Source organism: Dermacentor silvarum, chromosome 9 (genome assembly GCF_013339745.2).
Source record: "Dermacentor silvarum isolate Dsil-2018 chromosome 9, BIME_Dsil_1.4, whole genome shotgun sequence".
Lineage (NCBI taxonomy): Eukaryota > Metazoa > Arthropoda > Arachnida > Ixodida > Ixodidae > Dermacentor > Dermacentor silvarum.
Genome location: NC_051162.1, coordinates 149,196,404 through 149,222,166, shown reverse-complemented (window position 1 = coordinate 149,222,166; position 25,763 = coordinate 149,196,404). Strand labels below are relative to the sequence as shown.

Sequence of the window (25,763 nt, the reverse complement as noted above, 5' to 3'; positions counted from 1 at the left end):
TAGTTACAGCTGGGATAGAATGAGCGGAACCACTAATGCAAAGCTCCGTATGTACAGGTGCGGCCACTGCTAGAGGGAACACGGGAGCATAGAATAAAGAACCACGTCACAGAAGAAACTATGGTCACAGAGAAAGAAAGTTGAATTTCTTTCTCTATGCTATGCATTTTTTCCCTTCCTCCATGATGCTATGGTCTCGGCTGGTTACCCGTGCTGCCATCTCGCGCAAAGCGGCAGAAACCTAAAAGTATATGCCATGGCCTCTGAGATTGCAATTACGATCTCGGAGGCCATGTTTAGCGGTCTTGTACTTGTCGTCGAGCCACCTTCTTGCACCGTGCGTGGTTTGGGCCACTTTTCCGTGCCATAACCAGGGAGCTTTATCTCCTTGGCCATAACCATGCTGAGCAAAATGGAGCAGACGCTGCTGGTTACTTCAAATTGATGACAACACGTAGCACCTGCAGTAAGTGGTTCGAGCGCATTCAGTGTTCTTCGAGACGGGTTGAAAGATCGACGCTACGGCAGAAGTGCTAGACGAAGGAATATGCCGTAGTGCCGCCGTTGCACGGTGTCGCTATATGCCGCCCATCGTAGCCCATCGCGAGAGTACAGGCAGGGGCGGATCCAGGTTTTTTCTTAGGGGGGGGTCAGCTTTTGTCGATGGTGATGATGATAGTAGCCTCTCTCATTTACCGAAATTCACCGTTTCTGCTCACGATAAACCCGCGTTTTTTACGGCTAAAGCAACACCTGTAGCCCGCCGTGGTGGCTCGGTCAGCTCAGGCGTTGCGCTGCTGAGCACGAGATCGCGGGATCGAATCCCGGCCGCGGCGGCCGCATTTCGATGGAGGCGAAATGCAATAACGCCCGTGTGCTTACGTTGTAGTGCACGTTATAGAACCCCAGGTGGTCAAAATTAATCTGGAGCCTTCCACTACGGCGTGCCTCATAATCAGAACTGGTTTTGGCACGCAAAACCCCAGAAAGATGAAGAAGCCCTATAGCGAAGCCAGGTATCGGTTTCTACGAAATGACATTACCCAATACAGCCATGTGCTTGGCGGCTGTGCCTGATAATAGGGTGTTCAAAACTAAGCTTCATGCTTTGCTTAAAATTAGGCACTGGGAGGCACACGAAGACCACCTGTGCAATTAAGTTATGTGGCCAGGGGGGCACAAAGTGAGATGATAATTATGGCTGTGAGCAGCCCAATTAACTAAAATTGGACAATTATTTTTTGTCCACTGCAGTAAGTGGGTATGTTTGTATTGAAAACTTAGAGGCAGTCGTGTTTCTAAACCGTATCAGTCGGAAGAATTATTCTAGCGTGTTCGTGCTTCGAGATATCCGACTCCAAATTTCAATTGTACTGCGCAGAGTTATCGACTCGACGCGAGAGCGGTTTGTGCTTTGCGTTGCTGTGGAAGGGAGGCATTTTGAACATTTTTAGGGCATTGACATCATGATGGGTGAAGTGTTGTCATGAAATTTGTGCATGACAACACCAAATTTAAAGCGGCAGTATGAAATATTCGTTAGCATAGCTAAAAAGGTTTCTGCTGTTGATGGTACCGTTGTTGCTTTTGATTTCAATAAAACTTACAATACTTGGAAATCAGCAGTCACTTTATTTGCGTAGCCCAGGCAAGGACCATGCCCGGTCGTCTAGTCACCATTACGCACGCGCACTGCCCTCCGGCTTCTCTGCGCGCGCGATTATCTCGGCATGGCAGCTGCCGCCATCTTTACAGGCTGCGCGGTCGCGTGTTACGACAGCGGTTACGGGTTCTTCGATTTTTTTTTCATTTCGCCAGCCGTGAGGGGAAGGGGGACAGTTATTATCTTTGCCAATGCCTCCGCCGCGTTGTCAGACTAAGCGTCGTACCCAACAGCCGCGGCACATCAGGGAGGAGCTTTGCGCCGATCCTCACTCTCTTGCATGCGTAATCATGCAAACGACAATTAAAATTTGTAGTTGGATATCTCGGAGCATAGACACGCTATACTTGCGGACAACTTTCTGTGGCAATGAAGGGAAAGCTACGGGCGCGTGGATGCTGCACATGTGTTACCGCGCCAAGTAGTCCGGCAGCGTTTGACAGTGCTTTTGGTTCTCGGAACAGACGCTGAATAGACGCAACTTATACGTGCGACGATTTCGCGTTTGCCCAGACGCGGAAGGGAAAAGCCGCAAAATGAGTAAACTTTTACACTCAGTGGTGTGTTCTGTCTTATTTAACTGTTGTTAATAAGCTGTTTATGTTTACTCTTCGCCAACATAAACCAACGTGGATTAAAATGCGGGACTCTTTTCAGAAGCACCCTCACTTGTGAGCGCTTTGCCTCCGTAGCTTTCCCTTCATTGCCACAGAAAGCTATCCGCGACTCGCGAGTAAAGAAGGATTCTTCGAAGTGAAACTGTGTAGAAACACGATTGCCTCTAACTTTTGAATACAAACATACACACTTACTGCAGTCAATAAAAAGTTAATTATTCAATTTTAGTCAATTCGGCTGCTGACTAGCGATAATTATCATCTCACTTTGTGTCCCCCTGGCCACATAACTTATTTGCGCAGGTGGTTTTCACGTGCCTCCCAGTGCCTCATTTTAAGAAAACCATAAAGCTTAATTTTGAACACCCGGTATATCTAGCCTGTATTGTTTCTTAAAATAAAATTTGGGATGATCTGTCGCAGGTTCGTTATAAACGTGTAAGCACGGGTCCATCTTTGAAATTCTGTTGGGACACATTGATTTCCTTAAGAAGATTCCTTGTGTTTGGCTGAGACACCTTCGTTTGCTTTGGAGCAACGTTCCACTCCAACGCGGCAACCACTACGCTGGTTGTTTACGATATGCGAATCACCGCGTATGAAGACTCACGACGCCACCTACAGGAAGAACGATGTGGCGTAGTAGCCGTGAGTTCGAGCCAGCTAGTGTCTTGATACGGTGGCTAGAAGGCAGTCTTGATGTTTTGTTTCCCACGCGACGTCATCCTTTTACACAAGGCGCGCATCTGCTCCCGTTTCTCTTACCACGCGACGCCATCCTATGCCCGCGCAATTCCTTTCTCTATGGCCGCGCGCTGGCGTTGGCCGCTGACGTCACGCTCCCCCATTTCGCAGCCGCTGCTCGAGGTTTCGCCCCGCTCCGCGAGCACGGCCACTCAGATAAACGGATCCGGCGGCTTTGAGCCTCCTGTATGATAACTGCGAAGTTACAACGGGAAAACTTGTAGCGTACGAACGGCACTGTGCTCGTACTGGATATTGTCAACGTGATCACAATTGGTGCTACAGTTAAAAAAAAGTCGCCTATGCGTAGTCCTTAGTTTAGCTGTTAGTTGTTATTATTTATATATGAACACGAGAGATCTCTTTCATTAAGCAGGTTAATCGCGGAACCGATGACAGCCAATGAGGCAACCGTTGACACCTCAATGGGGAACTAAGTTGTACAGGCGCGAAGGCGCTCGCGCGGACATCGGCATGCTTGGCAAAAGGGACGTCCCCTCGTTCATTCGAAGCCACCGACGGTACGAGTAAGGCACGGCCGGCGCCAGGAGGCCCAAGGTGTTCATGAGAAAAAATAACTACGGCAACCTCGCGACACCACACCCCTTCGGAATACAACTAAGCTTGTGAGCGAGCTAGCTTTACTTCTACATGCATGGCTGTTACCGCTGGTACTCGCGAAAAATAATTGTGAGGAATGCTGGTGGCCATATTTTTTGCGACAGGGCCATCCCCCTGTCAGCGAGGGGGCGATGCAGAAATCTGAGGGGGGGGGGGGGGGGTCAGGACATCCGGACATCCCCCCTGGATCCGCGCCTGAGTACAGGTTGCAGCAGGTGCACGAAGAAGTGAGAAACGGGAGTCAATATATGTCACGGAGTATGCGCGAGACACGAAGCATAGTCACGAATAGGTCGATGGGAAAATAAAAGCGCTACCCGTGATATGACCGGTATAGTACTTTCTAATTGCGCGACCGCCGTGTTCCCAGATCGAGTCATTACGCACGACCCTGTGAAACCGGGGCACAACATGGCATACAACGCATCTGCTTCGGGAGAAGCACCACGTTGGTGCCGCAAAATACGATGCTACACTTTATAGTCACAGTAATACTGCTTAGGTGGCGCCACGGAGCAGCGCCGTCAGCGCCGCCGGCGGTAACCGCATGCGCTCAACAATGGAAAAGGGCTCTCCCGCCGGCGCGCTTCAGCAACAAATATTTCCTCCGGAATGGCTATGGTTCGTCTCGAGACGAGCTACGCGACATGCAACATTTCGAGGTGCCTACTGAGGGACAGTGCAGTGCACGTTTTAAGGCGATCTGTTTCGTCGGCTCTTTCCCCCACTTAGCTGTGTGTGTATTTATGGCCGTTATGGCCAACTTGGGACACTATAGTATGTGTGCTATATATATATGGCAACGGATGGTGCGGTTCTGCACGCAGGTCCCCCAGCAGAAGCCCGATGTTTTAGTATACCACGGACACATGCTTGCAAAGAGACGAATTTCCCTTGTGCAGCGCTTGAAGCTTTAGGTTCTTTGCACATATATATATATATATATATATATATATATGATAGGAACAATTTACTTATAAAAAGTGAGCACCCATTTCATCTAGCTGACGATGAGGAAATTACGGCCGGGACATGCTTGTGTGCCTGAAATTCACTGCGCGTATCTCATCATACCGTCGTGCGTTTCTACAATGTCAAGCATATCCTGTCTTCTGATTCAACACATTTTAATGCTGAATAAATTTAAAGTGCCACTTTCGCTGCAAGGTCCACCATGGTGACTGAGGGATACGTTCATTACTGAAATCTGTAGTGCGTTTGATGTCGTAAAGCACAAGATTGCTTACAAAGATATCAACCAAAGGTTGGTTTGGCTGGGAGTTTTTACATTCACCTTTCCTTGCTTCTGAAAGCAGATAACTTGTTAGTGAGAAATGGCATTTACAGCGGTGAAAGCAAGGCACACGCCAAGAATTTAAACAACATTAGTAATGATGCAACTTAAGTAAGTGTCCTTTGTTTTCGGGTAAAGCCCGATAATTTCTAGTTTTTGCACTCTGAACAAGTTTTATGAAAATCAGGTTGAACCTGATTTCTCTCTGTTATGCCGCCCTTTGATAAAGGGCGAGGAAAAAATGCAGCTGTCTATAGACCACATCTTATCTCCCTGCCACCATTCTGCATTGGGAACAAATGAGGGAATCTGAACCTGGAGCATGTCTAAACGTGGAAACAGCAAAGAGGAGAGACAACACGACATCAGGCAGCCAGACTTTAAAAGGAAGCCTCATCTGATCCCGCTCTCCCCCTGTTTTCACTCACTCAATGCGCACACGAAGCCCTGGATTCTGAGTACAGTATGCCGCATATTGTTTCCAGGCATGTCAAGACGTTGTTTTACTCATGGTAGGTTTTAATACCACCAGATCTGCTGCCCCTTTCCGTCAATCATATGCACCCCATGCCGCTCTCTTTCTGTGGGGTACCAGCGTGACATTGCAGTGTGCCACATATTGCAGCTAAATTCAATGTTAGGGCCTACAATCAGCTTAATGTAGGACAACTTGGCATGGTTTTGCATCCTTGTCAGAAAAGCCGGCTAAGTCCATTGTACGTCCCTCTGCTGAACTACTTATGTCAGTACCGATGCACAGCTGCAGCGGAAAAAGATTAGCACAAGTGGCCGATGCCCGGAGCAGGGAAATTGCGGTACGCGGTGCTCTTGTTCCCGTGCACACATTGGTATCTGAAGTGCCACATGATTCATGTGTCGAAGGGCCTGGCACTCTCGTTTTCGGCATGCTAGAGAACACAGCATTGCGTGCCGCAATTTATCTGATTGGGTGATCGGTCGCTTGTGCGAATCTTTTTCCGCTACAACTGTACATTCTCTAAAGAATCAGTTTAAGCCATATCTCCTAGATGAAGCCCCGAGAATAGCATTCACGTGCTGGCTTACCGGCAGGACGCCACCATCATCCGCTACCCCAACCTAGCAAACGCAGCTGCTGATGCTGCGCACTGAAAATTGTCACTGTGAGAGGACGTTTTCTAAACTAACGTATGTTTAAAGGCCCGACAGGTCTAGTATGGATGCAGAAATGTTCAAAACGCAAATTATATAGTGTACGTCAACAAGGGCTTGTAAGATGAGGAAATCACATCTCATGCGAAGCATGCCTGTGTGCACTACTATTCGCGTCTTTTTTTCCCCGTTAGAGAGAGCAGAGAACCAAGTAAACAAGGGATTGCCTAGCAGTTCTCTGCTTGTTGTTTTTGCTTGTGGTTTCTTTAGAAAGTGCACTGAGGATTTGTACAGACCTTTACAGCGAGCAGTCTGAGCACCGTGCACCAGGGGCCACCACAGGCACGCTGCCATTGAACGTCTTGTGAATTAAGAGCAAGCAGGCGTCAGCCGCCACTCATCACTCAAGCAACGTTTTGCCAAGAGGCCAGGAATTGCTTAGTAATATTTATTTAAAATGTGGAAGAGCAGAGGGAAGATATGTGCTCTGTCGCTAACTCCAAGAACTGTGAAAATGTGTGGGATGAGACTGTGCAAGCTTCATCCTTTTCAGCTGCACAAGGAATGCCCGTATTTGCAACCGTTTGGCATGCACACCTTTCCGCTAGGCGAGCACAACAAGCTCTAGCGTGCCAGCAACGATGGGCAACCGATTACCGGCAATGACTGCCAGGCTAACACTACCTGCAGCAACAACACAGTGTTGCCACCACCGCTGGTACAAAATATTATGGAATATTGAACTTCGATAAGCATGCAAGTCGGCACTAGGTCCTTTCCGCGCAAGCGCGACTGACATACTTGACCTTATAGCTTTACAAATCTACCGCTGTCAAGACTAGAATATAAAGGGTGAAAGCAAACATCTGGCAGCTACATTTGTCGCCTTCAGGCAGTAAACTTGCATAATTTACTTAACCTTGCATGTTTTGTTTTACAGTTTGAGCTGGCCTACACCTCATAAAAGGAAGCAAATGTCCTCTGAACAGAAGTCGATTTAGAGAAAGCCCAATTTACAACTACTGACAGGAAACAAGCAGCACTTGATGCCAGGAACTTTTCATGTTAGCGGCAAATGGTTTGCAACATTGTGGATACTACATTTGTATTTGTGGGCACTCCGTGTTTGTGAGGACTCACAAGCTGCCAGAACATGTCACTTTTTTTTTGTGGTGCACGGCCACTGGCACACTGCACTGTACAGAGCTCACAGTATACAGCGCCATGCTGCCTGTAGTCGGAAGCAGGCAGAAAATTGCACCCATGATGCTGCTGTCAAACAAAATCAATACACAGTGATCCTCCTGTTAGAATCTATCCTGCTGCAGAACGACCCCACTAACGCTTGTAGGGTGAGCATATAGACTGTTTCGCTATTCGTGTTACTGTCGAGTAAATAAACATAATGGTCATATGAAGAGGGGGGGGGGGGGGGTCATGAAAATCAGAATGGGCAAGTTACTGGCAATAGCTTAGTGCAACAGCTATGTTGCTAAATGTGTTAACGTAAATGGTGGAGCCAATGTCGTGCGTGAGGCAGAGGAATGCCACGTGAGTATCCAATCGCAAGTGGCACCAAAACCAGGAGGTCCATTATAGGTTCGTACTTTGTTGGCCATCAACATTGTCGTCGTTTCCCACTGCTGTTTGAGCTTATGCAGAACATGCAACAGCAAAGAAGCGATATCGAGGAAGCGACAGCAGGGTGACGCAGCTCAGGTGACCCAGGTCGTGCAGAAGCAAATGACAGTACTTAGCTCTGGCAATGTGGCACTGCCTTTAGCAGCAGGCCATTAATTCCTCGGTCATAGGTGCTCGCTGGCACACTATCACGCTCCGTATGAGCTACAACCTGCCACAGCTTTTCCACACGCTTTCGTGTTGTAGTTTGTACTGAGCACGATAGTACACTCCATTTCATACATAGTAGGCGACACTATACATGCTAGAAAGTGTTTTCTCGTTGTTCTCATTCCTTGACCAAAGAGAATGCATCGCATATAAAAGAAAGACAGAGGTGTGTGTTGTATAATTGAATGCGGAATTATGTCTCATACTTTTATGTGGCAGAATACGACGTAATTATGATGTGGAAGGCGCTGCAGGAGCGAGCGGAGTGACACAATTCTGCAAGCAGCAGCCACGGCACGCCATTCGCTCTCACGACCAAAACATAGTACGTCACATTCTGACAGCATCATACGTGCCCAAATATAAAGTAATTTGACGTTCCACATGTTGCACTTGTAATATGTGATGCAGTTATTTCGTGGAAAGTGTTGCATATCAAAAACAACTGCGTGAAATGTGCCAAGTCGGCATTATGTTACTGCACTACATGTTTAGCTTCTGCAATGTTGCCTCCTAAGCATGAAACAGAGTATAGTTCCAGGTGCTTTTCACGGCTTTCTGAGACATGGGTAACAGTAAACTAACATAGACAAGCAATTGTGACTCAGTCTTGGCTCTACAAACAAGCAGGAGGGGCATTTTTAAAGAGGACGTATTGCGCTCTACTCTGGGAAACTTACAGCATTTACCATTAGCAACTTAATTTCTGTGGCGAATGTCTGTATGCAGGCCGTCCCACAACCACATGCTCACCGCTGGAGATGCTCCTGCACCTGGGAGAATGCAAGGCGACGCGGCTCAATTTCGGCGCACCCAGCTAACCGGAGAGGAGCAAAGAGAGACCGGCGGCAGGGCTGCGGTGCAGGGTCAGCAGTGGCATGACGAGGACAGCAAACTGTGCCGACCGGTACGTCAAAAGCAAGACTCTGAACAAGTCTCAGAAGGTCACCTATCACTGGCAAACAGCAGCCCGCCATTGCAGCTGTTGTATTGGGACACTGTGATCCATAAACATAACCTAGAGGGGACCAATAAACGCAAGCGGCCACCCCCCCGAGACCACTTGCGGGGGTGGAAGCGTGCACTCGCAAAGCATTCAAGGCACCTCTGGCAACACTCGAACTGCTTGCGTAAGTGTTTGTTGCTTTTTACGCTGCTTTTAGCAGCCTGGTCAAAACAACACATTGTACAACCACTACACTATAAACCCCATTGTTCTTAGTGGTGTACATGGATCAAGATAACTTAGAAGGGTGTCATTGTACTGCTGCAGCCGAGTGACCAGGCAGCTGTTATAAATGCATGTGCACAGATCGCACAGTCCGGTCAGCTCAAATTGGCTAGCAGCCAAGAAGCTAGTATCACAGCCTGCTTGCATGTTTGTTTAAGAGCATGTGACCATGTGTGTAAACAGTTCTATTTCTTTATTATTTTATTATCCACTGCTTGTGATTGGCGGATCATGGTAATAATATAGGTGAAACACTAGTCGGACTGCTAATGAAGCACAAGAAAGAATGGCATTGAAATGGAATAGTCATGTTATTCCAGCCAATGACACAGAGATGGCAGAAAGAAAAAGCAGGACACACTTTGGGCCATGGCAGTATCTGGAGCTGGTGGAACACACAGCCTCCAGAGGTTGTGGAGGTCATGGATGTTACACCACTAACAACTCATTTTTGTTCCCCGTAAGATATCAGTGAAAACACAGATTTTTGGCCCTATAGTTTTCTTAAAGTGCATGAAGGGGTGGAAAGGCCGATCTTTATTCAAGCATAGAAATGTCATACACATATAACTTGCCATTGAAATGAATTTCCATGTGACTTACAAAGCCTGCAATGTGATTACAGCATGGTAACAGTATTTGTTGCTGTTGGTAAGCAAACAAAGTGTCCAAGAGTGTTTTTGCTACTCAGGCTCTCCTGCTGAAAAGCTCTGCACAATTTGCAGGATGACTCGCAGGATTTTTTTTCAACCATTTCCATCAAGAAACAGTGTTTTATCATATCGTGTTTACTTCTCTCTTTCTGATGCGAATTTATTCTGTGCAAGACCGATTGCTCCCCGATTTCATGATGAAGCAGAGAGGACAGGGAAAACCCGTACAGATAGCTCTTGACTCACAACTAATGTTTTAATTTAGAACACTGGCATTCACATAACACACAGCAACCCACAACTACAATCTATGTACCACATCCTTTATATAACTGAACAGTGAACAAATGGCAGAGGCAGAGTAAAGAACACAGAGGAATGTCGTGATGATAACACCAAGAGAGCACTGAGTGGGCTAATATCCCAATGCTACTGCAAAACATTGTATAACGTGCGGAGCCCACCAATTTTTGTTAGAAAATGCCTTTTCACTACCAATATCACTGTGCATGCACTAACTGCTGTCGACATTCGTATTACAACACCTTCGGTACCACTGGGACAAAAGCTGCAGGGTATTGGTGATTGAACTGCCATATAGTACATTTTAGCCAAAACACTACCCCTTGCACTACTAGCCCAAATGGAGTTTTGTCGTACTGGTGCCTTCTGGGGCACCAAAACACCAAAACAAGGAGAGTTTAACTATGCATTCAGCCCAGGAAAACAGTAACACTATTTATTCGTATTATCATACTTGCCCATTTTTCCGAATTTTTTATAAAGTTTATGGATTTGGGCTGGTTCTACAATTCTACAAATGTTGGCTCAAGTTTTAAGAGATGAAATCCCATTTATGGAACAATTTTAAACATGCTGAAAGCTGGGGCAATGCAAAACCGAAAAAAAAAAAAGAAATAAGTCGTCCCGAAACGAAATTGTGATGCTACGTGCCTCCAACCCTCCTACCCCTGGTATTGGGGTCTGTCGGATTTTTTTTTACAAATTCTAAACCCCGCAGTTTGGCGGCAGGTATGCATTATGCACATTTTTCTCTCGTCTGTCTAGGACATAAAGGAGCAACCTGCACACTCCAGCCAACATCTGACTGTGCCTGTCACAATGGCAAAAGCTGTACAGACGCAGGCGGTGAGCCTGACCAAGTGCAGTGTGGATGCTGCAGTTGGGACATCGGGAATCGAAGACATGTCCAAGTCGACTCAGACATCACTTGCTGCTGTGAAGATGCACCGAATTATAGGAGCCACAGACCTTGGAGATATTCTGGACGGTGGCTCTGACACGGAAGACTCTCGAGGTGAATATTCAAGTTGGTCATAAATGGCCTAACCACTTCGTTGGCTCGTCCCCTGTTGTTAGCAGGTAGAAGCAACATGGTAGAGCACTGGCTTTTTGTTAGGAATGTAGCGAAGAGAGACGCTAGTGGGTCCAGCTCTAGTGGGCCCAGACGCTAGTGGGTCCAGCGCTTTTGCTCAGCAACGGCACTCATGCTTGAAAGCCGTGTCTCGTTTTGACTGTCGCCGCTGCGCTGCTCCGAACTCTAATAAAGCCCTTTACGATTGGTGGAGGTGCTGGGTGAACAAGATTTCAGATTGTTGGCACTAGTAATTGCCTGTATAGCCAAATGTTGTCCACTACAAGACAAATGTCCACGTGACAGTTTTCAGTTATTCCTGTCCTCACGGTGTAACTGCCCCCCCCCCCCCTCTCCCCCTTGTGTCCGTGAATTTAATTAGGTCTAATAATACATTGTGCCTGTGTATGTCCTCATCATTCATGTTTGATAGAACATCCTTTTTTTTTTTCCAAGTGTGTTGCTTTACCAAGATTATGGATCACCAAATAGCCAATCAGTACCTATTTAAATGAGGTCATTAGTCCATCCTGTTCGATATGCTCTAGACAACTATGTTTCCCTTTCACAACTGACTTTGACGGTATTTCTTTTTTTTAGAGCAGCACTAAAGTGCCCAATACTGCAGCAGTCGCATAGAAAAAGTTTATAGACATTTTCCCATCTGTTGTAACATTCCTGCTTTCATAGTGTCGTGCTGTAAACGGCGATGAGTAAGCACGATAGCGATTCTACAGCGGCTTAACCCTTGCTGCGTGGTGTATCACGTGATACACATACAATGTGTAATGTTGCTGTGCTAATGTTGGTTGAGGGGTGTGGCTCTGGCAATGGGCGGTGGTGGTTGCTGTGATGGAGCTTCTTTACGTGTAGGGCAAAGCGCTGCCCAGCAGCTGTCTCGGGCAGTTACAATGCCTGTTGTTCCCAGATATTGCTTGTACGCATCCCTGGATTGTCGATTCTGGAAGCCCACAAGGTGCAAGGTCACCGCGGACCTCGCTCGTTCTTGACGGTACCCAGTTGGGCACCTTGGTCGCCTGGACCAGGTAGCTGAGGGGGGCATCACAAAGTCACAAACCTCAGTGGAAACAGTGGGTTTATTGCTGCCAGCAGCTTGCAGTTGCATCTCACATCTCTGGCTGCCATCTTTCATTGCGTGGTGGCCACGTGTCTGGCCAGCACATACAGCTTCGACATCCAAAGCAGACAAATCTGAAGCTACAGGCACCGGTTCACAGTTTAATGTGAAACTGTTACAAAACATACGAGAATTTTGCCTAAGTTCCATTCACGAATTAGTCGTAGCATATATTTCAGATCGGTATATATCAGTTTTGTCCATCTTATTAGTCTCAAAAGCGGCACGTAGCTTACAGGATTGTGATGTCTTTTTTTTTTTTATTTCGGAGTTTTAAGCTTGGTGCTTCAGTTTTCAACAAGTTCTGTGAAAAAGAAAAAGATTGATGGCTTATGTTAAAAATACTTACAGCCGATAGATCCTAACATTTTTTTAGTGCTACAAAATTAATCAATTACAGTGTAGCGTTTGGTGGGCAAAATTGTTTTTCTGTTCTTAGTTGTTTTAATGTCCTGAGGTAAACCTCACTTGTAAAAGGATAATCCACTCTGCCTCATTTTTGCCTCTTACCTAAAGTTCAGCTCTTCAGTTTTCATTTGTGTCACTGAGAAATTATGGTCGATAGTCATGCGTTGGTTTCTTTCTTTTTCTTAGCATGCCACTACTACATGATCTCAATCTTGTTAACAGACATTACCAACTAGCTTATAAAGGCACCTTAGCGAAATATATCTTTTCTACGTCGGGTCCCTTTTTCCACAACAGTCATGCTAACACGATATAAGACATGCAGTTCAGAAAAGTTACTTGTAGTGCCAAATGTTTCACGTATGTGGTGCTTCCAGGTATTTATGCTTGCGAGCCACTTTCCATAGCCGTGAAGTGAAAGCTACCAAGGCAGAGTCTCTTTCAGTTTTTTGGAGCAGATCCTGAGTCAGCATACCTAGGTGCTTCCAAATGTCTCCAAGGGTTCTACGTCAATACAGAGCAGATCGCTTATAACGCAAGTCGTTGTGAATATCCACACCTTAAGCGGTACCACACTATAAGCAAACCAATTAGACGAAGCAGCCTTGCATATCTGCCAATCAAAGCATGTGAACAGGATATTTGAATCCTTTTAAATCTGAGAACATAACAAGTTTAATGCCCAAGGAGTGGCCTATACAGGCTGTCTGCATGGAGCAGACACAATAGACAGTTATAGCATAGCGCACGCTAAGCAGCGCACATTTATTACAGTTTTAGTTGGCCTGCGAGATCTTCTGATCTCAGAGGCCATATGCCATCGTTGCATCTATCTCCCAACTTCACCGATAGCTGGCCACCACTTGCATCTCGAATGCTTCCCTTTGAATAACTCAAAGGGAAGCTCCTTACTTTTTGAAGCGAGATCAGGATGCCTTAGAATGCGTAGTTATGTATGAAGAGAAGACGCATGTGCTTCCTGCGGTAAAGCTAGGGAAACGATGGAACACGTTTTATTGGAATGTGAAGAAATCTATTCGGCTGCCAGTCTAGGCTCCACTGACCTCCTTGAAGCCCTTGCGTTCAGGTATAGCAGGGGGAAAGTAAACATGTCCGCTATAGAGATTAGTAAGAGGTGGTTGGAGGTTTGGTGGCAGAAAAGTAGGGAGACAACAACGGAGATGTACAGAAACAGAGTTCCCAGTAATGGTTCAAAAAGTTTGACGCTTGGAATACTTTGTATTTGTGTGCTTTATCAAAAATAAAGGTAGGACATTAGGCAAAATAATAACATGAGCTTGGTGGCACAACCCACCACCCTGTTTCAAAGGGGATGCTCATAGCATCCATCCATCCATCCAGTTCTCTCGTTAGGCTTTGACTCGTTCGAAACGAAAAGCGATCTTGAAAACTGTACAAGGTTATCCATAATACTCTGTCGAGAAGCGGCCTGAGACTAAGCGGCAGCCATTTGCACAGTCATTTGCTACGAATGAAGTGAATTTTACAAAAGCAACGCCAAATTTAATTCAAAGCGGGCAGCCGGGACCGCCACCATGTTTTGCGTAAACTACGTAAACCACGCAAGGACGGTACCGCTAAATCTGAAAAATAGCGTGCGTATGCTATACACTAAGGGTCATTGTTCTGTGCATGCGCTGTGATGACCCGCTATTTTATAGCGTATGCAGTGGTATAGCGTACGCTAAACTTAAATTGCCTAATAACGCAGAAGAGGAACTTTCCACACACACACACTGAAAAGCTGGAGAGTGAAAAGGTGCAGTGCATGCTGCCGACAAATGACCGCAACAGAGCATGGCCTCCGAGGTTGGGCCACGCCCGGCATCCCATCTCAGAGGCTATGAGCATTGGCATGCGCAGAGCTTCCTCTATCACCTAGTAGGAGTGTGCGAACATTCGAATAATGAATCTAATAGTGTCCTATTCGACTCGGTCTTCGAATCGAATAGTCGCTGTTCGTAAATGTGAATATTTCTCAAATAATATTCAAACATTTCAAAACGTCAACTGCACCCAAGTAAACACAAATTTGGAGCAAAATTACGGTGAGTTTTCACCCTTGTGGGCATAATGTAGACATAAAACATGAGAAATTGTGTAGTGGAGCAGGTTACATCACTTAGGTAGCCATACTTTACAGGCTGTACAGCGATCATTCGCACTTTCTGAAGAGCCCTGTGCATGTGAAGAAAGTACTTGCTTGCTCCTAATGCTGCATTCGTGCTTTTAATTCTCATTTTAATCTCATTAAAGCATGTTTCTCTCTCTTTAATAAACAATGTAGTGACAGAAACTAGCTAACCTGAAGAATACTAGGATGTGAGCATCATTTTACATTAATTGTGATAACGGCTATTCATTATTCGGAAACTATTGGAAATTTTTCGATATTCGACTTGATTTTGTTACTATTCAATTTGTATTCTATTCGGTCTCAAAAATCACTATTCACACACCCCTATCACCGCGTGTCTGCAGCTTCTGCTATGCAGCTTCTGCAAAGTGCCTTGTACCATGTGACTTACAGAGCAAGTTGCCACTGTAGCAAACATTTTTTTTTCTTCCTTCTTGCCCCTTCTGCGTTGCCATTGTCACTCTTCCCTCCGCTGTCGGTGCACACTGTCTTGGATTTTCCTGCAGCCACATTATGACCAGTATTTATACTGGTTATAGCAATATAACCAGTATTTCATCCCGCATGGCTGCGTTACGAGACAGGAAGAGAGCGGTGTGGATCAGAGAGCAAACGGGGATAGCCGATATTCTAGTTGAGATTAAGAGAAAAAAATGGAGCTGGGCAGGCCACGTAATGCGTAGGATGGATAACCGGTGGACCATTAGGGTTACAGAATGGATACCAAGAGAAGGGAAGCGCAGTCGAGGACGGCAGAAAACTAGGTATGGTTATGAAGTTAGGAAATTTGCAGGCACAAGTTGGAATCAGCTAGTGCAAGACAGGGGTAAGTGGAGATCACAGGGAGAGGCCGTCGTCCTGCAGTGAACATAAATATAGGCTGCTGATCATGATGATGGCTGCGCTGTAAGTTGTCTGTGTAAACAGCAAGTTCTGGGTGAGGACAAATGGGAGTCAGAAAGCACAGTGTTGTATCTGGTCCCGCACCATTAGCAGTTATGTTATAAGCAATATGAGCTGTATAAGTGCAGTAGTAAATACAGTGTAGACCGCTTATAGCGTAAGTCGCCGGAGTCGCGAATATCCGCACTATAAGCGGTACCGCACTATAACCAAAGCAACAATTTTCAAGACCCGCACATATGCAAAACGTGTGCACCGAGCCGCCACGCATATGCGACAGTCGAGGAATGCGGTTACAACGTTGGCATTCAATTTGCAGTCAAATCTCGTTAATTCGAACCAAGTCACGCGGCGGCGCCTCCGACCGGCATTGCTCCGGCACCGCCATAGAGTTTAAAAGCTTAGGAGAGCCCCTCAATGTCGCGCGCGAACGGGGGGAAAAAAAATGCGGCAGAAATTTCACCCTCTCTCAAATGGCAAGGTCGCCGATTCTGCGTTGCGCCGGAACATGCGTGTACGTGCCGACGTCTCAGCCACGCTACCGTAGCCACGTGTAGAAAATGGCAGTGAACCCTTCTTTCTTCTCCTTTATGCTTCCTTGCGCGCTGCGGCTACGGCGCAGAGGGAAGCAGCGGCTACGGTGGCTACAGCGGCGCTGTCCCAGGCCGGCCAACGAAACTGCCCACGCCGGCAAACGCCCGCTTCCCGATAACGGCAGAAAACGAAACTTCGGCGAGCTGGCGCCGGGCCGGCTGGAGAGGGGGCGGGCGCGTGCACGGCGGCGGGCGCGCACGGCGCACGGTGACAGTCCTTGGCGCACGGTGACAGTCGAAAGTGAGGGAGCTACGAGGAAGGGCGAGGGGAGCCACCGAAGCGGCGGAGTTGCCGAGGCGAAATCCGCTTCCCTGCCGCCCTCCTCCCTCACATTCCATGGTCTCTGCGTGCGCCCTTCGCCGTGATGTGCGTGCAAGTGTGATGTGCCGGCGCCGCCCGCTCCCTGAAGTTTCGTTTACTGCAGTTATCGTGAAGCGAGCGTTGGCAGTTTCGTGACGCTCGCTCGCTATGCGCGCCGTGATATTTCACGACTCACTCGCACTCAAGATTCTGGTTTCAGCCTCACTGGCTGTTCGTTCGCACCACGTGCCCTTCTCCTCCACTTCGTCTCTCTTTCTTCCTCGAGCACTCCTTGGGGCGCCCGTTTGAGGGAAGTGTTCGCCGTCTCCGCGGACTTCCGTACTCCCAGGCAGCCGCACTGTAACCGGTATTTCGTTTCCCGCAACTGCACTATAAGCGATACGTGTATACATGGAGTGCTATGGGAAAATTAACGGGAGTCTGAAAATACCGCACTATATCCGGTCCTGCACTATAAGCGGTTACATTATAAGTGGTCTATACTGTAACATGTTTATGTTTTTCTTCTCCAGCTTAAACAAATGCAAATGAGAATGGGAGACATCTTCAGGAGCTCTGTCGCACTTGCGAATTGTCTACAGAAAGCTTCCGACAAACATAGCTGCTTGAGGACCTGTAGGATGACGATTTCAGTGAACCGTAAGTTGTCATTGTTGGCAGCTTAAGGATTTGTGAAAGGATCTGGAAAACTCACTGCTACTAAACTCAAATTTTGTAGCCACCCCTTATGTAATGTCTTTAAGGAAAATAAACTGAACTTTCGGTTAGCGCTGGGTGTGACAGTGGAGATGTATCAATTGGTATAGGATCAGCAGGTCAGTGTCTTTCCTATTACAATCCAGGACTTGTGTGTCATTCCAGGGGTGCCCAATGTGGATTGGAGTACTGGTTTTGCCACTTCGGACAGTAGTCAAGTAGATGAGGTAAGTACTACCCGCAGGCAAGTTGGTGGGGTCAGATTTCTCGCTGGAAGGTCACCGACTGTTTATGAAGAGTATACCAAACATAGGGAGAGGTTATGAATAGAATTTGGTTGAGCGCTGCATTTCATCACAGTTCTGTGTATTTGAAGTCGCTTGGTGGTCAAAGCCATGGATGTGCTTCACGTTCACATGTTGTGCATTTTGGTGTATGTCGTCAGAATGCTATGAAGTTCAGGGGCCACATTCCTGGCTGGTTACTTTTGGGGGCAGTGCTTTCAATTTAGTGTGACATGGTGCCCAGCAAGGCGGCTCACTGGGATGGTGGATGTTGTGCCTGCTGGCAAACCAATGAGCGTCTGTCTATTATGAAATCTTAGAAATTGATCAATTGATAATGCATTTACAGGTTTCACATGTGACCTTGAGTGAATGATGATGGCACCTTAGGTTTCACCGCACAGAATATTTCTTCTGTATGCGAGCTTTTCACACTTTCAGGTACTATGTGTACAAACACACTTGGTATACACCAGTGGTAGTCACTGAATGATCCCCTGCTGTCTTTTCTGTGGCTTCCTAGCTCGTCTATGTAGTTCTTGGTCGATGTCTGATTATGACTACTTTCTTAATGATGATTGGCACCCCTCTCCTGACCCAGCTGACATACAGGTACTTGCAAGCACTTTCATGGACAAAAAGAAAGTAAAATTTGTAATGTGTGATGAGTAGTAGAATTTGTACTCAATAATTTGTGCTGCTTTCAGCATGGATCGTTCTCTTGAACCATTTAAAGTTGGATAGAACTTGATGGGATTCATTCATTATCCGGTGGCTGCCAACAACCTAGTGGCCTATAGGAAAACACACTAGGCAAGACACATATTTAAGGGGTGCTGACGTGATATTTTCCACAATTAATTTCTTGTGTTAAATGAAAGTCCTCTACTTCTACACCTTAGAAATATCGTATAGACTCATGTAAAGACCACACTCTATGATGTTGGGCTGCTAAGCACGAGGTCGCGGGATCAAATCCCAGCCATGGCGACCGCATTTCGATGGGGGCAAAATGCGAAAACCCCCGTGTACTTAGATTTAGGTGCACGTTAAAGATCCCCAGGTGGTCCAAATTATTCCGAAGTCCCCACTAAGGCGTGCCTCATAATCAGATAGTGGTTTTGACACGTAAAACCCCATAATTAAATTTTTTTGAACAACTGACACTTTTTTTCCACAATTTTGACACAGGACCGAACAAAAGGTTCGGTCCTGTGTATCATTTCATGTATTGTTTCCCGGGAGGATAACGTGTCGTGATGTCACGACACAGTATTTGGTCACATGGGAGCAGGACATTCCGATGTTTCAGCATTCGCTGTGGCTCGCTCAGTCGTTCAGCTATGCTGCTACGCATTGTGAGAGCCGATGTGGCAGCATAGTAGACGACCGAGCGCACCAGAGCGGGTGTCAAACTGCCGCAGTGTCCTGCCCCTGTGTGACCACAAACGTCATGACACAGTATCCTCCTGGCAAACAAAACCGAAACTGGCTGTAGAAAAGCTGTTATATTAAATTGTTTACAGCACTGTAAGGCTTGTCATTATTTTTGATTGGGTTTAGAGCTCTAGGACCTTCATTTAACACAATAAAATGAATAGTTGAAAATATCACGTCAGCACCCCTGCAAGAAAAATGAAAGCTCAATATGAAAGCAAGAAATGGCAGTAAAAAACAATAGCAAGAGTACAGAACGCTCTCGTTCCATGAAGACCTAGCATTAATTGTTAAAATAATATCACATAGCAGAATATGTAAACAATGTCATGCAAAATCAGAAACTGTTCGCTGCTTTGGAACATAGAATCATAGGTTCTGTTTTATAAGTTAAGGTGCAAGAAATCTCACTTGCAATCAATGTTAACATGGGTAGGAGACATCACTGAAGTAATTGCAGCTAGCCCGTAAATCTTGCAACCAGAGCTATTTTTAATTTCTAACACTCAAATTCCCTCACAGCAGGAGCACCTTTGCCGTTGCGCCGCAGAGCTACAGGATGAGGCAGATATGACGTCAATGACAGAATAGCACACTACATGCTGGAAGTTGCCACAACTGTCTTTCTTGCCTTCAAGATATGTGAAAATGCCTTGCAGCTGCACATAGCATGTGAACTGTTGAGCAGGCAGGACAGTTTGGGTCATGTACCGAATCTGGGTTCTGAATCGCTTTCAGGTGAGCTGTAATGACAGTTTTTTTTCTTCTAGTTTCGCTATTGGAAAACACCGATTTTTGTGAACTGTTTGTGATACACCCATTTTGACATCATACACAAAATACTTGCATTGGTCCCTTCTGTATTGCTACGATATCACTTCATATATTATCCAAGCAGTGCAAAATTTTGACATAGTCAGCCTCTAAATGATTTTCTCGAAACTTCAACATCATTCTCTGTAATGGCACAATATAATGGTGCTCAGCAACTTGCGGGCGCTCGCATCTTGAAAGGGGCCCTATAAAGAGTTCTAGGCGTGGTCTCTGGGCATTCCTTGTCCAAACATAGATGGCTTTGTTGTAGAGCATCCGCTGCGGCTCTGGGAGGCAGACAAGAGCTGCCGCTGGGTACAACAGGTAGTATGAGGACACTCCCCGCCCGACGCTCAGCTTGGAAAGGGGTGTTCAGAAACCCGAGGGCGTCCCCACCTAATAGGCACTTTGGGATGCCCCGTGGGAAATTGCCACCATGGGAGCAGCCCAGACTTTATTGCATCTCATCCTTTCTAAATCGCAACTCATCTCTCTCTAGGTTGGAAACAATCGTGTCACTGACTGCAGTGGGCTGAGGTCTACGGCTGCAGGACGCACCGCAGTCGTGCAAGGGGACAACGCCAAGCACTGCGATCGGAGAGCTGACGTTGACATCAAGTGGCGCAAGAGCTTACCCGAATCAACACAGGCTGATACTCTGCAGTCATTCAGCTTTCCGCAGTCAGAAGATCCAGAAGACTGCCGCGAGGCTTCGATGCCAAGCAAAGGTGCACCCTCATGCATTTTATTGATATCACTGACAACAACTTATGTAATCACCTGAGGCCCAGCGATGAAACATTTGCCCGATATATGAAACAACCGAAAGCTGGACGCCCCACAGCTAACAGCACAGATGTAGCGGAACACAGTTTCCTGGCTAGCACTGGAACCTGCGATGCCCTCTGCATAGTAGGGTCGAAGTGCGCTTGTTTCCCACTAGGTCAGGGGCTTTCAAAATGGTAAAAGTGAATTTACAAGTACCTACTTAAGCATGTGACAAAGTGTTTGATAGTATTTCTTGGTGCTTGTGATGATTGAAAGATTGTGTAAGAACCAGTATTGGAGCATCAAATGCTCGTATTTTTATGCGGTTTGTGTATTTTTTGATGTCCAATATATTGGATATTGGAGCTCGACCACAACAAAACCTTTACGGAATACACATGCTGTCTCTTCTCATTTCAGTAAAAATCTGAGATGGTTTGTGCACACCCAAACATAAAAATGTTTGGGTGTGCTTTTTTTTTTTTTCTAGGAAATGGGCCTCGCGTTAGTGACGCGACAGCTGACAGGATTTTGGAGAGGATCGAACAACAAGGCACTTCAGACTTGGACCTTTCGGACAGTGATGACGACTCTGCTGGGGACATCTTCATTCCATCATTGCCGCTTGAGGACTCACAGCTCTGAAGACATAGAGTCATCAGATGAAGATAACCCTTTGGAGTCTGAGAAAGCCCACATGTCATACAGGTGGGAAAAAAATGACAGGTGAAAATGCATACTCATTCTTTTGAAGTTAATAATTCAGAGTAAACATTTTCTACATTGTGCCATTTTATTTCAGGTCCAATACCTCTTGGATGAGATCATTTCAGCCATTCGTGGATACCCAAAACCGCACAGAGTGGTCTCCGTATGACTATTTCAAACAGTATGTTCCGGATGAGCTGTTTGGCACAATGGCGGCAGCTATGAATGCATGTCACATTGTTCAGACTGGAAAGAGCCTGAAGACATCAGTTGAAGAACTGAAAATTTTTTTCGGTATTTCCATCACCATGTCATGCCTCGGATACCCACAAATTAGAATGTACTGGCAGAAAAAAACCAGGGTACCTATCATAGCAGACAAAATGCCGAGAACTCGGTACTTTCAGCTGCGATCGAGACTAAAGGTTGTGAATGAGTTTGACATGCACCAAGCGAACAAGGAAAAGGACAAACTCTGGAGAATTCGGCCTTTTGTATCAAGAATTTGGAATGGGTGCCTTCAGCTTCCCTGAGAAGAGTGTCTGATTATCGATGAGCAGGTGATTCCATTCAGTGGCAGGTCACAGCTCAAACAGTTCACGCCTCGCAAACCCAATCCTGAAGGCCTAAAAAATTTTGTCCTTGCAACACCAGACGGCCTGATCTTAGACTTTGAAATATATGAGGGAAAAAAGTCCACCTTGTTTCAGGGGAGTTCGGGCATTGCCGAGGCAGCCGTGCTGAGACTATCGAACGCTCTCGTCTCAGGAACAAAGCTCTTTTTTGATAAGTATTTCACCTCCAGACCATTGCTTGACAAGCTGGCAGAGAAGGGAATTTTTGGCACTGGCCCTGTAATGAGCAGTCGTGTTCCGAAACACGTGAAGCTCTCCAGCGAAAGCACACTCAAAGCGAAGGAGCGGGGAACGTCAGAAGTGATGGTCCGAGATGATGGGAAACAGGTCTTAGTCCGCTGGTATGATAAAAAAGCTGTCACCTTGATGTCCTCCGTCCATGGCAAGCAGCCTGAAGACAGCTGCCGCAGGTTGTACTCCAAGGAGAAAAAACGTGCAGTTGTGGCCAGGCCAAACATAGTACAGCTGTACAATTCTACCATGAGACGTGTAGATATAGCTTGCCGCATGATCAGCAGTTACCGAATGAAGGCCAGGGTGAAAAAGTGGACCATCAGGTGCTTTTTCCACCTCATTGACATGGCCTTGAGTAACTCGTGGTTACTTTACACAAGAGACATGCGCAACCAACAGAAACGCACAAAGGATATACTTAAATTCCGCTTATCAGTGGCAGAGGCTCTTATCACCAAAGCAGAGGAGGAGACCACCAAGAGCGACAGTGACACAGATGGGCAACCAGACACAAAGCGGGCTTCCCTGCCTCCTCTTCAAGCCACAGCGAAAGGCGTAGATCACTTGCCACGATTGGCTGATGTGCCAAATTCTTCACGCTGCAAAATGAAAGGCTGCAACATGAAAACAAAGTTTTTCTGCGTGAAGTGCAAGCTGTTCTACTGCATCACGAAGGAGCGGCGATGCTTTGAAGAGGTGCACTCCATGTCGACATTTCATCCCTCACCATCATAAACTCTCAAGTTTGCCATTCATTTACGTTGTGTGTGTGTGTATATATATATATATATTGCAAGCACTATTAACATACTTCGTCGTTTTCATTTGTACATAGCCATCATCATCATCCCTGTTTTTCTTCTTCGCACATGAGCTGGGGCGTTTCCTTTTTGGAATAAAAAGCGCTTAACAGCTTGGTCGGTCTCGGTCTTATAAAAAAACTAAAAGTCTATTTATGCTGCCTGGCAATTTTTTGGATGCAGCCCACCTATACACTTCTCCATTTTCACATACCCGAGAAAGACTGCATTAAGGCACTAGGTCTCACTGTCAAAAGTTCTTAACATGACAAAAATTGAATCTTCCGGCAACCTAGTAAATAGCATAATCTGTAAGTATGGAAAAAATTGGCAACACAAAATGCACTTCGGGCCTCACAGGGGAACTAATGAGGAATGCTATATTAGGTCTGGGTTGGTAAGCTACACTTCATTACCGGAAACCTGCCTACCATGAGCGCAGGCTCAGTAAGCCATTAACAATGGAAAAATGACATAGGCTTGTAGTTCCTGCATTAACTCCTCGTGATTTGAGATGCAGACAGCATTTGCTCAGTTCTAGTTAATAGTTTATTGATAAATGAAGAATTATGTTGTATTCTCACAAACCCAAGAACAGAGAGCTTTCTGGACTTTCCTGCACAAGAATGGCCCAAACATGTGAAAATACTGTTTTGAAATCTGTGACGTCATATAGTGTACTTGTACTGCTATTTGTTCACAAAATATGAAAATAAAATAGACAATTTGACCTTCAGTTTTTTTTTTTTTGCATCCACAACCAGCAATTTTTCACTAAACAAATACTGATTGTGTTTTGAAAGGATACTTCGCTGACAAAAGTGATGCCATTAATAAAGATAATCACAGGAAGATGGAGATTCGAAGTGATCAACAGTGGTCGAACAAAGTCTGTTGCTTGAACCAATGTTTCAACCTGAGAGACTTTTTCAAGGCAAAGAGAAGTTCTCTTGCTTTACTACAATTACTCCTCAATCTGGTCTTTTTTTTCTCGCATACAGTGGAATCTTGTTGATACGATTGTGCATAATACGTCTTTCGGGATAATATGTTTTTTTTTTTCTTTTCCCGATAATACGTTTTATTTGGATATGTTGGATAATATGATTTTCGGATGATACCTTTATTTCCGGTTCCCGTGAAGATCCTATCAACAAGATTCCACTGTATTATATAGTCACCATTAAGGCCATGTCTGTGCTGAAACTAAGCTCAACTTCGATAAGGTGTAGGTTCAGTATGGAACTGTGAGAGGCTTTCATAAAGTTCGCATTATTGCCATGAAGGATAGAGATTAAACAATGAGACTCTGATGGGAGCTTAATCTGAGCTCGCACTCACGTTAACCTGCTGCTGCTATTTTTCCAACAGTTATCCGCCGCTCTCCCCTACAGCGAAGCGACGTGATTTCGGTAATGTCTCCTGGCTTTCAGGGATTTGTGTCTCCGTCTCCCACTTGAGCAGACCAAGAGGGCATAGAAGTTCTCGCCCGAACATGGCTTTCGCAGGTGTCATCCCTGTGGCAGTGTGTATAGTTGTGTGTTGTCGATAGAGGAATCTTGCAAGTCGGCACTGTATGGACATGTCTGTATCACTCAGGAGTGCTCTCTTCAGCTCTGCCACATATGGTTCTGCCTGGCCATTTGTTGCAGGGTGGTACGCTGGTGATGTTATAGCCTGAATGTCATTTGCCGTGTAGAACTGTTTTATCTCAGTGGAAATAAAGGCTTTTCCGTTGTCGGAGACGACCTTTCGAGGAATGCCAAACGTTGCAAAGAGGCTTCGGAGCACATCGATGACAACCACGGATGTTGCTTGCGTCACGTGCCGAACTTCCACCCACTTTGTGTGTGCGTGCCACAACAACCAAGTAGGTGCGCTCGAGTAGTGGCCCCGCGAAGTCAACATGCACCGTGTGCCATGGTGTCTGGGGACGGTCCCAGGTCGGAATAGGAGCTTTGGGTGGGCTCTTCTGCGTTGAACGGCATTCACGGCACTGTCGCACCGTTTCTTCGATCACCTTGTCGATTCCGGGCCACCATACGTAGCTCCTTGCGCCCTTTTTCATGGCTACCCTGCCTCGGTGACCAGCATGTAGAAGTGCCAGGACGTGAGATCGTGCTGAGTTTGGTATGATCGCCCGTGATCCAAGTGTGATGCACTCACGATGAAATGCTAGTGCAGTCGCTCTTCGTCGGTAAGGAGCGAACTCCTCTCCAGTGAGTTTTTCCACTGCGCCATCCTGCACTGCCTTGTACAACCTCTGCAGGATGCTGTCTTGTTTTGTCAGATGTGCTATCTCTGTAGCAGTACACAGGAGGTCTTGACAGAGCTTCAAACAACAGTACGGTGGCCAGGGTTCATCGAGACGTTCTGGTAATGGTAATCGGCTCAACGCATGTGCATTTTGATGGTTCTTGCCATGCCGGTAGACGATGTTGTAGTCGTACGCCGATAACTTGATACACCATCTGGTCACCCGTGGTGAGAGGACTTGAGCCGTTGGCTTTTCTGCACCTAGTATGCTGAGCAGCGGTTGATGGTCCGTGACGAAAGTCACCTTTCTTCCCGCAATATACTTGTGGAACTTGTGCGCTGCAAACACTACAGCGAGGCCTTCTCTGTCCAGCTGAGCATAATTGCGTTCCGCCGACCCTAGCGTCCGAGATGCGAAAGCGATTGGCGC

At 46.3% G+C, this 25,763-nt stretch overlaps 2 protein-coding genes across 6 annotated transcripts; both read left to right on the top strand.

Annotated features, from left to right (window-relative positions):
• The first annotated feature begins 340 nt into the window (after positions 1–340).
• LOC119464534 (uncharacterized) lies at positions 341–21,953 on the top strand. Of its 5 annotated transcripts, none has more exons than XR_007463461.1 (7): positions 6,934–8,246; positions 8,651–8,828; positions 10,874–11,123; positions 17,564–17,625; positions 20,432–20,660; positions 21,191–21,408; positions 21,503–21,953. XR_007463461.1 is itself a non-coding variant. In XM_049656094.1 (7 exons), exons 3-7 carry the CDS (start codon positions 8,667–8,669, stop codon positions 21,343–21,345), a joined length of 858 nt encoding a protein of 285 aa, XP_049512051.1. In that variant the 5' UTR covers positions 6,934–7,134; positions 8,141–8,246; positions 8,651–8,666; the 3' UTR covers positions 21,346–21,953. The 5 variants fall into 5 exon arrangements, 3 of the variants coding, with proteins under 3 accessions (XP_049512052.1, XP_049512051.1, XP_049512050.1); XR_007463460.1 differs by having other exon boundaries at positions 21,191–21,426; XM_049656094.1 differs by having other exon boundaries at positions 6,934–7,134; positions 8,141–8,246; positions 21,191–21,953.
• On the top strand, positions 21,618–23,827 carry LOC125939920 (piggyBac transposable element-derived protein 3-like). Its single transcript, XM_049655451.1, has 2 exons — positions 21,618–21,702; positions 21,946–23,827. The coding sequence occupies exons 1-2, from the start codon at positions 21,618–21,620 to the stop codon at positions 23,010–23,012; spliced, it is 1,152 nt and encodes a 383-aa protein (XP_049511408.1). The 3' UTR covers positions 23,013–23,827.
• The last annotated feature ends 1,936 nt before the right edge of the window (positions 23,828–25,763 follow it).

Excerpts from the sequence above, each read along its gene's own strand:
- LOC119464534 (XM_049656095.1), top strand. The coding sequence starts at position 8,667 with ATGCTCACCGCTGGAGATGCTCCTGCACCTGGGAGAATGCAAGGCGAC. Across the intron at positions 11,124-17,563 it reads TGACACGGAAGACTCTCGAG|GGGTGCCCAATGTGGATTGG; the intron begins GTGAATATTCAA and ends GTGTCATTCCAG. Across the intron at positions 17,626-20,431 it reads ACAGTAGTCAAGTAGATGAG|GTTGGAAACAATCGTGTCAC; the intron begins GTAAGTACTACC and ends ATCTCTCTCTAG.
- LOC125939920 (XM_049655451.1), top strand. The coding sequence starts at position 21,618 with ATGGCGGCAGCTATGAATGCATGTCACATTGTTCAGACTGGAAAGAGC. Across the intron at positions 21,703-21,945 it reads AGAACTGAAAATTTTTTTCG|AGTGTCTGATTATCGATGAG; the intron begins GTATTTCCATCA and ends TTCCCTGAGAAG.